The 14,383-nt window shown below is 32.3% G+C and overlaps 1 protein-coding gene across 19 annotated transcripts; it reads right to left on the bottom strand.

The window, feature by feature from the left end:
* Positions 1-4,168: 4,168 nt before the first annotated feature.
* On the bottom strand, positions 4,169-13,795 carry LOC114309849 (uncharacterized). 19 transcript variants are annotated; one of them, XR_014342106.1, is made up of 5 exons: positions 13,652-13,795; positions 10,284-13,542; positions 9,923-10,026; positions 8,471-8,546; positions 4,169-6,052 (listed from the first exon to the last, which is right to left on the bottom strand). XR_014342106.1 is itself a non-coding variant. In XM_082891545.1 (2 exons), exon 1 carries the CDS (start codon positions 13,728-13,730, stop codon positions 11,889-11,891), a length of 1,842 nt encoding a protein of 613 aa, XP_082747671.1. In that variant the 5' UTR covers positions 13,731-13,795; the 3' UTR covers positions 4,169-6,052; positions 11,871-11,888. The 19 variants fall into 19 exon arrangements, 1 of the variants encoding a protein (XP_082747671.1); XR_014342096.1 differs by having other exon boundaries at positions 10,284-10,346; positions 11,871-13,795; XR_014342095.1 differs by having other exon boundaries at positions 10,284-10,353; positions 11,871-13,795.
* Positions 13,796-14,383: the final 588 nt, after the last annotated feature.

Raw genomic sequence — 14,383 nt, forward strand, 5'->3', positions numbered from 1 at the left:
AAACCTAGCCTTGCATCTTTGATGCAAAAGGTAACACCTAGAGTCAAGAGGTTTAGAAACAAGTAATGTAATGTAAGTACAACAAGGACTAATATGTTATGAATTAAAGAGAGAACTATTAATAGTGGATGAAGAAATATATTTTGGAGTTAATTTTCTAGAAAATCTGAAAGCCCCAAGCTTGGTTCCACATAGTTTGTTCTAATTCCATTCTCTCATTTTGATACTGAGCATGCCTCCTTCATAACTACTTGTAGATGAGTACAACTATTAAGGATCAATAATTGAATTAGGAATAGAATGTCAAAACAATATTTTCTATGACTGAAATATATATGTATTTTTTCGATTGCTTTTAACCTTTTGTTGTATAATTGCCACTTATTTGTGGTTGAGATTTTTTGTCTGTTCATTCATGTATACTCTTTGAGTAAGCCCTAATATTTTACTATCTGAAAATATTTCATCATGATACATCATAAAATTCTCTTGGTTTTGTTTTTGAACACCAATAGATTTCAAGTAGTACATCAAAATTTATGCCTTGTCCTTCCAACTGTTTTATCAAATTTAAGACTTGTGTCATTCAATGATTTAGCCAATTATGAAAACCAACTCTAAAATCCAAGTGCACATCTAATGTGAACAAATCAACTTCAGTTGCTACTCTCTTATGCAAAAGAAATGACAAAGTTGCAACATTATTGGCTTGCAAAAATGCATGGATAAATTGTTTAGAGGAAAGTGCATTTGATTGCAACAACATAGGTACAAATGTGTCAAATAGCATTGCCAAGCATTTTGAGTTTCTTCCTTTTTTAGTATCCCAAAACAATTGACTTACTGAAATGACTGAATAGACCAAGAGGACACAATTTTTGCTTTTATGAGCTTGCTGAAATAGCAATCACAAAACCAACCAAAGGAAAAGGTATAATATAACAAATGTAAAGAGCAAAAATGTAAATACACTATGGTAGGGGTGGGCGCGGGTCGGTTATGGCCACGGAACCTCCAATCCGCCATCCGTCCGCCAGATTGGCTGATTGGAGAAAATCAATCCGCATTTGTCCGCCAATCTGGCGGATGTGGATTGAGCAGATTGGCAGTTTGGCGGATGGATGCGAATCAATTTGGTGGTTTAAAATTTTATAAATTTTTAACATAATTCAACTTGTGCACTTCCTCAAAAAAAAAAAAAAAAGAAGAAGAAAGTATTACAGTTAATGACTTAAAAAAATATTATAATCACCGCATGCCTCATCCAAAGTAAGAAAGTTTGAAACTTTAGAATATCACAATTACTGCATGCCTCATCTACATACTACAATCATAACATGCCTCATCTACATAAAGTATTACAATCCATGGTTCTTAAAATATAAAAACAATTCAAATCACCAAAACCATGAACATAGTAGTAGTAGAGATTGTATGTCTCTGTATTGTTACATCTATATCTGTTTTGAAAACAAAAACCAGCCAGCATATATCATATTTTCTATTTATTATTTTTAGAGATAGATTTAGAAACCAAAAAATATAAATAAATAATATGTTTATTTTTTTTAATTCAAAAAATATATTCAAGTTGAAATTTTTTTTTCAACAAAATATTTAAACTCTTTTTTAATTAAAAACACAAACAAAATATTTAAACAAACTGAAAACACAAAATCTTATAAATTACTAAGGGTGTTCGCAGTTCGGTTGCGGCTAAAGGAATCTCAAATCCGCCATCCGTCCGCCAGATTGGCGGATTAGAGAAAATCAATCCACAACCGTCCGCTGGTCATCATGCATCCGTCCAAAATGCAGCGAATCGGTTCGGTTCGGTCGGTTTTGGCAGATCGGTATATCCACTGCTCACCCCTACACTATGGTGAGACTAAATAAATAATATATTTTTTATTGTTAACCAACATCTAGACAGACAAATAAAAGGAGTATTCAAAATTGAAGAGTTAATACGAAGGGAAATTTTCAGAACAATTTTTATTTTTATTTTTTTTTGAGAGTTTATAAAATAATATGTATGAGAAACTCCTGTCAAAGCTATAAATCGAAATATGTCATATTTGAAAAGATTGGGCATGACAGAGTCCTTATAAAAAGCACAAGACAAATAAAAGAGAAATATATAAACCAACAAAACCATCTATGGTGGCTCTGGATTACTCCATGCATGTATATGGATGATTCCACATCAACCCCAACACCTCCTCCAAAAATGAAAAGAGGAAGTGAAATGGAAACAAAAATTGTAAAATATTGATTGAGAAAAAGAATAGACACATGGATAAGAAAAAGAATAACTACAGATCTATGCACTTTGAAAACACTTTTTCCTCACACAGCTAAATAAAATTTGTAGCTTGGGCCATAACTAAAACATGTAACTTTAAAGAAAATCAAAACTCATTTACAAAGCCTCATGGATCATAAATTCACACCCAAAGGATCCAAAAGAGCGCAATATATGCACACAAAGAACATTTATCTATAAGTATTAGCAAAACCGAAAATCAAGTAAAAATAAGAAAAGGTAATTGGACAATAATTTAATTTAATTTAATTTTTATTATTATTATTTTTTTTTGTGGGAAAAACATCAATTTCTATTTGGAAGGTTTGAAAAGGAAATTGTGTTCCTTATCTCTATTGAAGAGAATCTCAATTGGACTCTTAACTGCTCAAAAACTAAAAGAAAATTGAAATAATTATGTTAAATTTAAACAAAATAGTAACTTGAACTATGAATTTAATCACCTGACCATCGTAGAATAGACATTCAACTTTGGTCTTACCAAAAACAAATTAAGACATTTCATTTTTCACAAGTAGAACAAACCTTCAACGTTGGTATTACCATAAAAAAAAGGACCAACATTGGTCCAATTCTATAGAATCTTGCTAAAGTAAAGTAGAAAAGTAAAGCAAGCATCTAACCTTTTGACGAGAATGGTGAGTGTACTCGTTCATGAATGATGTAAAACTTTAGGATATTTGGAGAAAGATTTTGGGGATAACCAAAGTCCATGATCTCTGCAATTTTGAAGATATAGTTTGGGGGTCAAATGAAATTTCAAATGAACTTTGATGCCACGTCAGCACATTCCGTCCAATTGTAAACGGAATGTGACAGTAAGGGCTAAATTGATCAAAATTTTAAAAATTTGAGTGTAAAATTGATATTAATCGAAGTCTAAGGTCAAATTGAAAAACGCATGATAGTTTGTAGGGCAAAATGATATTTTTTCTAAAAAAATTGTTTACGACCCAAATGACTATAATTAATGGCATGTTTATTTTTAGTTTCAATTACTGAAAGTGAAAGTACATGTGATACACATTTTTTTTACAACAATGTATAATAAAATTTTCTAGAGATACTATATGCACCAATTAATGTACTAACTAGTGTATCAATACTAGTTATGACATTATTATTAACCTCACTCATTATACAAATTACAAATACTAAAAATATCTTAAATTATGCCACATCATCAATTAATACACTAGTTAATACACTATAGCATTATTCAATTTTCTATACACTTTCAAAAAAAAAAAAAAAAAGTGCAAACCATATGTCCCTCTACTTTTAGCCATTAAATTTGAATAAATTAATAAAAAAAATGAATTATTGACCATAATCAATGAGTTGCAACTAATATTATTTTGAGATGTAATCAAGCACCACTGTGGTCATAACTTAATTTACCACGATGAGAACATAACAAAACAAGAGAAGTTCTAAACAACTTTAATTTGACAAGTTGGTAACTCTATACCACCACAATGGCCCGTTGTCTAACGCCACAACAGTTCCTAACCAACACAAATTTTGATCGCAGGAACACACACCAATGTTGATCGTAACTTGCCTATGACACATATGACACCTCGTTTAAGAGCAATAAAGAACAAGATGAATAATATATAGAAATTTTTTGACTATTTTAACCTGAAGCTAAAAAGCCTCATTTGGGATAGACTTTTTGACTTTTTTAACTTTAGTGAGAAAAAAAAATGTAATAATTATGAGTTAAATGTTATGTTTTGTCTTATTGGGCTAAAAAACTTTCTTTCTTTCTTTTTTCTTTGTGGCTAAAATAGCCAAAAAGCCCCGGGCTTTTTCTTCCCAAATGAAGGCATAATGCTCTTGAAATTAATATATATATATATATATATAAAAGACTAGCTCAAAAGACGATTTCAAATATAGGTTCACTCAACCACTACATTACAGTGTAGACATCAAATAGCCATTGTGTTAACAAGCTCTGGAAACCTAAACAGTCACGTAAACGAGCCAATTCAGAATTCAGATTTACATGAAAATTTGTGTGCAACTTTATGGTATTCCACGCCAAGACAAGTAAAGCTTCCCAGGTATGGAATTCTGTTGTTAAATGTTGTTTCTCAGCTGCTGGAAGTAAAACTGATCTGAACTTCATCGGCATTGGACTTTAGTTGCTTGGACAGCTTTGTTCCAGAAAATGCTACTAAGCTTTCCTGTATCTATGTCTGGGGGATTAGTTTCTTTTCACTGTGTATATCAGGACAGCAACCTTTGCTTTTCTTAAAATTTATTCTCTCTTCTTAACATGCACATAAAGAGAACGAAATCAATTTTTCAGATATACCGATTTTATTCTTGTCACATTGTTTGTTTCCCTTTTCCTTTTTTTTCTTTAATTCTAATCTTTTTCCTTGTATGTTCGGAGCTGTTCAAAGCTGCAAGTTTCTATAGCCTTGCAACTCTAGAACACCATAATGGTTGTAGAAAATCAACTTGGGTCAATTCAAAGCACTGTCAAAGCTCTAATATTCTGATCTCCTAGGGTAGAACTTAGAAACTAACAATCATTAAGATGTATGGACAGCTTACATGTTTATGAGCACAAGGGTCATATGAATAATAAAATTGAATAGCATAATGAAAATTGACTAGCATAATGGTGTTCTATTGTTCCAGATGAATGCACTGTTAAGGACAAGGGGAAAGCCAAAATGGACATAGAATGAATTCACAAGATATCCATTAAACTATAATAAAAAAAAGGGGACTCTTAAAATGGTTTATCGGAAATTATTTCATTCACACATGAGAGATAGGGTAGGTTTGGGAAGTGATCGATCCAAACGGCTGTCTTGTCAGTGGAAAAAGCATAACCCTACAATGGGTTGCAGATATTTTGAATGGTTGTGATTATTTACAAAAAGATATGAACAACACCATTCATACTTTACCAATACAGGACGTTTTGTGCATTTCAAAGCATTGATTCTACACCCAACCACATCGCTTCTCTCTCGCATTCTCTTGTGTGATACCTAGCCTAAGGACAATACCACCACGGTTTTTCATTCTCTTTCATCAACATTATCAAAGAAAGGCTTTAGACATTAAAGTCTATGAAAAAATTCATTTCATCAAAGCAGACTTCAAGTCTAGTTTGTGTGTTCTCCACGAGCCAACGTGAGCCAATCAAATATAAAAATCACTAAGTACACAAAAACATATTTAAAGAGGCAATTCAAGTGGCAGTAGATAGTTAAGGCTATGTACATAGTGATAAGTGTTTCGATCGGGGCAACAGCAACTAACAGTTGATTAAGTTTGAATAACTAGAGGCGGAGGTTTGACACAGACGGTTGAGCATCATCGAGCTCATTAACATTACTAAACCTAGATTTGAGTTTCACTAACAATAATCTAGGATTAGAATTGTCTCTCTCTTCTAGTAGTATTAGTAGTACAACTAGTAAATACCAATACATCAGTGAGGATGAAACAAAACTAAGTTGTTTAAGGAGAAGAGAATAGAAAAACCTTTGGGAATGTAATGATGATGAATTAAACTGACTCTTGGCTTGTAGGAAAAACAAACAACAAAGACCAAGCTCCTGCAACTGCAAATACTTGACAAATTTCTGGATTCAACAAGAAATTCTTACTGTTTCAAGATTATACAGCCTTTAAAACTGCATCAAGGATCTGACTAATCTCCCACATTAGCACCTGACTCCTTTAACAAAATCCCTGCACCATTATCAGAAGAGTGCAAATTAAAACGAGATCAATAAGTCAGAACCAGATCCTTAAGAGCTTTCATTTAAAGCTTTAGCTTTAGTTTTGTAGAGCATGCTGCATAAGACTCGAGCTCAAATTTAAAAATAAAAAAAACTAAGTTTTGTTTCATAACGATATTTGGGATAACCTGTGCCTAAAGGCACTTTCAACAATTTTTTTTTGGTACCACACACTCTAGAGAACTCAATTAAAATAAATCAATTCAAAATGACAACAATTTCCCTCCAATTTAAAACTTCACAAAAAAGAAGTTGAAATAGCAAATTAAGGTTTCGCAAACTTCATAATTAAAATTAGCAAACTTCAGAGTTAAAATTTGAATAGCAACTTTTAGACATAAAAATGTTATTGTGTTCAATATAAGCAAAGATATCCACGTCAAAACAACACATGTAGTAATGTTTTTAAATTAGTATCATAACTAGGTAAGCTTTTCACTTTAGCAAATTTCAAATCCTTCGAGAAATGGTAACTGAATATTTTGGTAAAAAATAATAATCATCCTCGCTTATTAAAAAAAGAAGAAGACGACTAATTATCCAATTTAGAATGAAACAACCAACCATCATCAACACACAAAGAAAAGCAACACAACCCCAATGTTTCTCATGCGGATCAATCACTTCTGACAAACTCACTCAATTGCTTGAATTCGTTTTAAAAAATCAGCTAAAAAAAATTATAATAGGAAAAATAACATCAAAATACTTATGAGAGACAGGAAAACCAATAACGATGAATTAAGAGGAATTGAACATAATAAAATTCCAACATAATTCTTCTTAATAAAAAGCACCAGTGTGTCTCTCAATTTACCTGCAATTATCAAACTAAATACCAACAATTATCACATTCACACTTGATCAAAATACACTTGATTCCTCATAGAAGGCTAAAGAAAAAAACCATTAAAAAAAATCATTTTTATCATATAAAAAAAAGGGTCAGACTTGAGAAAATCCAAACAGACTACTAGCGACAAAAATTAAAAGGCAAAACAAAGTTCAAAACAATTTGCCTCAAGTCGTAATGGAGTATTTTAGAACTAAACAGGAAAAGCAATATAAAGTCCTAGCAAAGTAAATAATGAACCACTATCAGATTTACAATCATAACTTATCAGTGATGAGACTATTCAAATATTTAAAATCTAAAATCTTACACAATCATTAGTAGTATATTATCTCCTCGTTTCTCACTTATCCCATCAAAAGAAATAAGCTTCGAAATTACGAAAGCATTTAAACCAATAAAATAAAATAAAATAAACGGTAAAAAAATCCATGAGATCCATGGCCATCAAATCCACCATCCTGCTATGCCCTTGGGTCAATATTCACTTATCCAGCTTTTCAATGGAAGAAAAGTTCTGAACATGCAAACAAAACCAAAAAGAAAAAAATTGAAAAAAAAATTCCACATGTTGGAATGAATTTGACATCTCACTAAATTTAAATTATTTGTTTTCGATAAACATAATAAATCTAGTAGTCCATGGCTAAACTGATATTACACCTATTACTACATTTCTAAGCATGTATTAGTGTCAGAATTAAGAAAACACCACAATGTTGCATTCAATTATTCAAACACGAGGAGCTTTCGGCATAATTAGAAACATAATAATATAAACTTGACATAACACAACCTACATGTACCATTAATAAAAGTTTAACAACAATAACAATATTATGAAGTATTAAGCGATTTGCATTTTTGAATCAGACGAATGTTTTAATTTTTAAAAATCATACTAATACTTTAATTGTTAAAAATATTAAAATAAATAAAAATGCTTCAAAAACCATACCAGCTAATAAGAATTTTATTCAAGAACCATCTTAGGGCTAAAAAAAGTTGCGATGTAAAAATTTTGAAAGTTGTTGAACCTCTTTTAAAAAAGGAGCAATTACACCCCAATGTAATTTTAAAAAAATAATTACACAGGTGAAAAATTTTATGATTTTAATTATTAATATTTATGAAGTTAATCACTAACTTGCAATTATTTTTTGTCAATAGAATAGCAAGGTACGAACTTGATAAAAAAATCAAACCAATAAAATGAATACAACCAATATAATCGAAAACAACAGCAACAAAAAAGAAAAAAAAAGAACATTCTTGAATCAACCTCGGAATAGGATAAAAAATTACAGGTTATAAGGCATGAAAGTAAAAGCACAGGAATTCCAAAAGCAAAATAGTTTTTCAAGAACAATTATTAACAGAATCCAAAAAAAAAAAAAAGACAACAATTGAAGCTAGCTTTGGTACTAAATCACTGCAACATGAATAAAAAGACACGGTGCTTTCATGGACACACAAAGCTAATCATCCTAATATAGGTGACCTTAACAAACTCACAATTCATCATCATCGTCATCAACGTAGATGTTCATACTCTGCGGATTTAGGCATCTTCAAAATAAGCGAATCACACCTGGAAATATAAAGATAAAAATAAAAATCTAAAATCCAATTTTTTTTTTTCAAATTTCAAACTAAAAAAATTATGAAAAATATAATCAATACAACCATATTCACTATAAAATATGAAAGGAAAGTCTTCATAGCAAATCAACCAACACACTTGCCACTCCAGCAAGATGGAAAGGCAGGCAAGAAAGCTTGCAATGTTCTACCTAAAAAAAATTAATCATCAAACAAGCAATAGACTAAAAACACCCTTTGGAAGTACTTCTTCATCTTAATCAACCACCAATCTTTCAAACAATCATTTTCATAAAAATTAATAATAACTTGAAGGGAAATTCTATGAAGTGTACTACTAAAAAAGGCACACATCGTAAGAAAGTTAAGATTTTTTTTTTTAAAGTTATGCTATGTTAATTTGTAGTAAAAGTTACGCATAGTGAATTTATGGTGTGCACCTAAAGTGAAAGTTATACTTTTGTGGTGAGAAAAGTTGTGTCATTTTATGATTTATGTTACCAAATTTTGTAGTAGTGTTATGAAAAACATTCCATATGCACCTTTTTACATAGTATCTCCCTAATTTGAAACAAATGAAATGCTATAGAAAGGATTTTTATTTAAGAGTACTTTAGGAAGCTTCTTACTGTTTTCATAAATTATGACCAATTCAATTGAGTGTTGTTGATCATTACAACCTTTTTCCATCATGATTGAACCCATTGAGTTAAATCCTACCTATTGAATGGTAATGGTTCCTATAGTAAGCTCTAGTAAAGCATCAAATTGAAGCATTGTTTCCCCTGCAGTTTACCAAAAATTAAGGAATCTCTATTCACAACAATGAAGGCATATTAACTCACTTCAACTGCTAGAAATAGTATACAAAAAATTATAATAATTGGTTTTCTTTAAAGAACTATTAAAAAATTATAAACCTTAAACCTTTATGGCACATATACAAATAAACAAAAGAAAAATTAAATGCATAAACGTACACACAAAACATACTAAAAACAAAGAGATCTCTACAACATTCATAACAATGAAAAGGAAAAAGCTTAATCACAAAGTATTTATCCGATTTTAACCCAAAAAAAATTGCCATTAGAATGGGTCATTTATAATTAGCAAAAAAATTGATTTACAATCTATACCAATCTAATAGAAAAAGCAAGAACATAATTTGCAGACCTGAAACTTGCAATCTGATAGCATCATGGCAAACCTCAAAAAACACACTGAAACATGATTTATGTTGATCAAACATGGAGAGAGATACTTTGCAATCTAATAGTATACCCAAAATTCTCAATCTAATAGAATTATCCCAAAATTCACAAAAAAAAAATATATAATTAAAACTGAAAGCACTTATAATACCTAAAAAGCAATCAATGCCATCAATGGACACAATAGCTATAGAAAAAACTTCAAGTACCATCAACACCATTTAGTCGTAGACCTCAAGTACCATGAACAATAGCCTTGAAAAAAAAAAAAGGAGGAAGAAGAAGAGAGAGAGAGAGAGAGGAAAGAGTAAAATCCCTCAACTGAACAATAACCAAATAACAAAGAATTAGTAACCAAAATAATAACCCTACATATGTCATTATCCACTACCTACAAAGTATGCCAAAGATATTCTCATGGACCCAATAAACATAGCAAGGTGAATGGAAGCAAGAACAGGGGAGAATGAGCAAAAGAATCAATAAATAGCATGAAAAACAAGTGTGCTTACTCTATGGATGTTGCTCCTCTATGACCTAAGCTAAAAGAATCTAACAATGATGGGTTTTTATACCTGCAAACTACAAACAATGATATCAAAAACCCAAAAATCATTTGACCTACAGCAAGAAAAAAATTAAATATCTTAAACTAATTCAAAAGAAATCCATAACTATGACCTTGAATTCAAACTTCGACATTGATTTGCGACCTGTCCTGACCAAGCGTCACCATTATACGAACTGAAGAGCCAAGGCATTCTTCAAAATTGTAAGAAACCTATGGTGGTGCATTTTAGCCTGTGGTGACGGAGGAAGGTGGTGCTCCGGCTAGAAAAATGATGGGTTTTGGGTGTGATGAGATTGGTGGTGGTTGAGTAGCAGTGGTAGATTGAAAATTTGGGTCTTCGAATCAATGGATTCGAGTGGTTGTTGACATGTGGTTGGTTGTTGAAAGCAATCAGAGAGAGTGAAATAGGTAAGAGATTGGAGGGTTTGAAAGCGATGAACCAACTGGGTCTAATCCAAAACCTTCTGATTATTGAACCATAAAAGAGAATGAAGGAGGAAGTGTGTGAGAGAAACAGAGTGAGACTGAGAGAATGTGCGTTTGAAATTTGAAATTCAAATGAGAGAGAGGGCTCAACAGAAAGGGATGGGCTGGAAGAACAAACAAAAGGATAAAATGTATCCTCCACCATTGGATGCATGTCAAACAAACAATCTCAACCATTAAAAGACAATTTGTTCATTGGACATTTTTAGACCATTAGATTGTGTTAATCCTAACCACTCAAAGTGACATCTAGGACAAAATTGTAGTACATTTTCAAAAAGCTAGGTGCTTTGTTATATAGATAATTGTGCTAGACTTAAGAGCCAAAAGATATAAACTACTTCAAATGAATCAAAGTCTACATGATCATTCTCTATCCATTTAATTTTAACCAATGTTTTCAAAAGTCAAATCCTTCCACATGTTCATCCTAGTGTAAGAGAAGAGCCATACTTAATCCCAACAGTGAAATCACAGATACACCAAATGGTGCATATTTTCTTTCTAGCATAAGAAATATTTCAATAGTTGATTAAGTCAACTACCTGTACATGACCTTCAATTGGAGCAAACCATGGATGAACTTCTGATAGTCATTCTAGTCAACACAAGAATATATAGTGTACTAATAAATAACAAAAGAATAATATAAAAAATATATATATAATTTTGAATAGCTTAGAATAAAAGGAACAATTGTCAATTCAACAAGTATTTGCTCTTGCTAATGAATTATGTCAGCACCGCTTCTTCTGAATGGGGTTGCTTGGTACTGTGTCAATATGGAAATTCAAAGGAGGGGAATCAAAATTTTGTCATAGAGAGAGAGAGAGAGAGAGAGAGAGAGAGAGAATTAGGAGGCATTATACACAAGATATACATAAATAGAAATTATGCAAACATGTTGCAAAGTCACGTAGCAACAAGTCCAAAATAGTTGATGGAAATGCATAAGCCCATGTCAATCCATAACAACAACAACAACAACAACAACAAAAAGCTTCACTTAATAATATATAATTTAAGATGTGTGTAGCTTTACCTTCATAGCTTAAAAAATTTACTCAATATCATGCATTCCATGACTATCTTTTGGCACGAACTTCTTTATCACTTCTCGGAGAGAAGGATCTTGTCCTTTAGTCGAGAGTATATCTATGATCACGGAAGAATTGGATGCATCTACTGAAAAACCCCTTTGAACCATTTCCTCAACGAGTGTTAATGCCTCATAGCACTTGTGTTGTCCAATAAATCCTCGGATAATAGTGTTGTAAGTGACATCATTTGGCAAACAACCATTATATTCCATTTTAACAAACAACTCTTTAGCATCATGTAGTAGGCCTTCTTTACAAAGACCTTGTATCATCATAGTGTATGTCTTAACATTAGGATCTAATCCTTTGGAAGAAAGGTTACTGAAAAGAGCCCTTGCAGTATTAAGCTTTTTATCCTTGCAAAATGCATCAATGAGGATATTATACATAACAATATCAAGATGTAAACCGTTGCTTTCCATCATGTGGAATAATGACAATGCTTCAGAAATATTCTTGTTTCTGCACAGCCCATCCAACATGATAGCATAAGTTTGAGAATTTGGAATTATGCATGTAGCTTGCATATCATTAAAAAGTTTTTGAGCAGCTCCACATCTACCTGTTTGAAACAAACCCCGTAACATAGCATTGAAAGTTGCATTCTCGGGTTTCAACCCCCTTCGAGGCAATTCTCGAAAGAGATGCATGGCCTCATCTATTTTCATTTTCTTGCAATATCCATTGATTAGAATGGTATAGCTAAAAACATTAGGGTGAAGGCCCCTCTCCACCATGGTATTCAACACTCTGATTGCTTCATCCATGTGGCCTTGCAAACAATATCCATCCATTAGACTACTGTACGTGACTACATCAGGATCCACACCTCGTTGTATCATGACTTCAAGTACCCCCTCTGCCTCTTTCATCTTCCCCTCCTTGGTACATACATCCAGCAAAACACTAAACGTATGAACATTTGGAGCAATACCACTATCCAACATTTCTCTAAACATTCCCATAGCCTCCTTCCACCGGCCAAAATTACATAGGCCATGAATCAAAGAAGTATAAGTGACAACATTTGGGAAAATACCCTTTTCATCCATTTTAGAAAAGAGTTTGAGAGCATCATCCACCATTCGATCCTTGCAAAGACTGTCAATGATCGTGGTATACACTACGGTGTCAGGCTTACAGCTTCCCTCTTCCATTATCCTAAGCAAACTAACAGCCCTGATAGTGTTTCCTGTTCTGCAGAGCCCATTAACAATGGTTCCATACATAACCACATCGGGTTCAATTTCTCCCATTCTCATTAATTTCTTAAATAATTCTACAGCTTCAGGGGTTTTATCGTCCAAAATAAGTCCATTAAACAGAGTGTTGAAGGAAGTTACATCAGGTGTATAACCGCGTTTGAAGAGGGTACCCAAAAGAGAGAACCCAAAATGGACTTGATTCAGGCGGCAATAACAGTTAATAGCAATGTTGAAGGTGAAGATATCGACCTGAATGCCTAGAAAATGCAATTTCCGAATAAGAGACAGAGCGATGCCGTAATGACCCAATTTCGAAAGAGGACCTAAAGCTTTGTTGAAATGAGAAATGGGGGGGAAAGGTCGCATTTGGATCACGCGATTGAACGAATTAACAGCGTCTTGGAGATCACTGCATCGAACAGGAGGAGAACTAGGGTTTCTGGTAGAAGTAGAGAGAGAACGAAACAGAAGAAATAAGAATGGAGAGGGATGATTAATTAGAGAGGGAAATATCGTACCTTTTTGACAATTATCATCAGCAATTCTTCTTCTTCTTCTTCCAATAATGGAAGAAACAGAAACTCTTCTTCTTGACATCTTCTTCAAGCTGTGGGAGTGGGAGTGGGAGTGGGAGTGGGAGTGAGACAGAGAGAGACTATGCTCAAAGGTGTGCGCATACGTACTTCAATTATAAAATGGCATCATTTGTATTTTTTGAATCTTAACAAAAAAAAAATAAAAAAATAAAAATCAATCAAAATCCATTATGAGATATAATTAAAAATTTTAAAATAATAACACAATTAAAATAAAAATTATTTATAATTAAAGAAAAAAATAGTATAATAATGAGTATGTAAAATATAAAGTATTAAATCGCAGCGGATAAAATATTTAGATCATACCTTTAGATGATAGAACCTCGTGGGTAAATCACGTGCTTTCTGAATCTGATCAATCAACCCAGTAGTGGAGTGATATTACAAAATGAATATCACCCACACAAGTCACAGTGCAAAATGACTTGATCGTTGTTTAATGAGAGAGAGTCAGAGAGAGAGTTTGGGAAAAGATTATGGGTCAAAAAACCCATATAACGTATCTCCTATATGTATCTAATTTATCAATAATATATAATCAGATATATAACCAATACCAATCTATCCATCTATCCATATCTATTGATATGATAGATATAGATATCCTGAATGGTTATCCATATAAGTTTTGAATTCAAATTCAAACTTACA

The sequence above is a fragment of the Camellia sinensis genome, chromosome 10 (assembly GCF_055761805.1).
Source record: "Camellia sinensis isolate YWXY chromosome 10, ASM5576180v1, whole genome shotgun sequence".
Classification (NCBI taxonomy): Eukaryota; Viridiplantae; Streptophyta; class Magnoliopsida; order Ericales; family Theaceae; genus Camellia; species Camellia sinensis.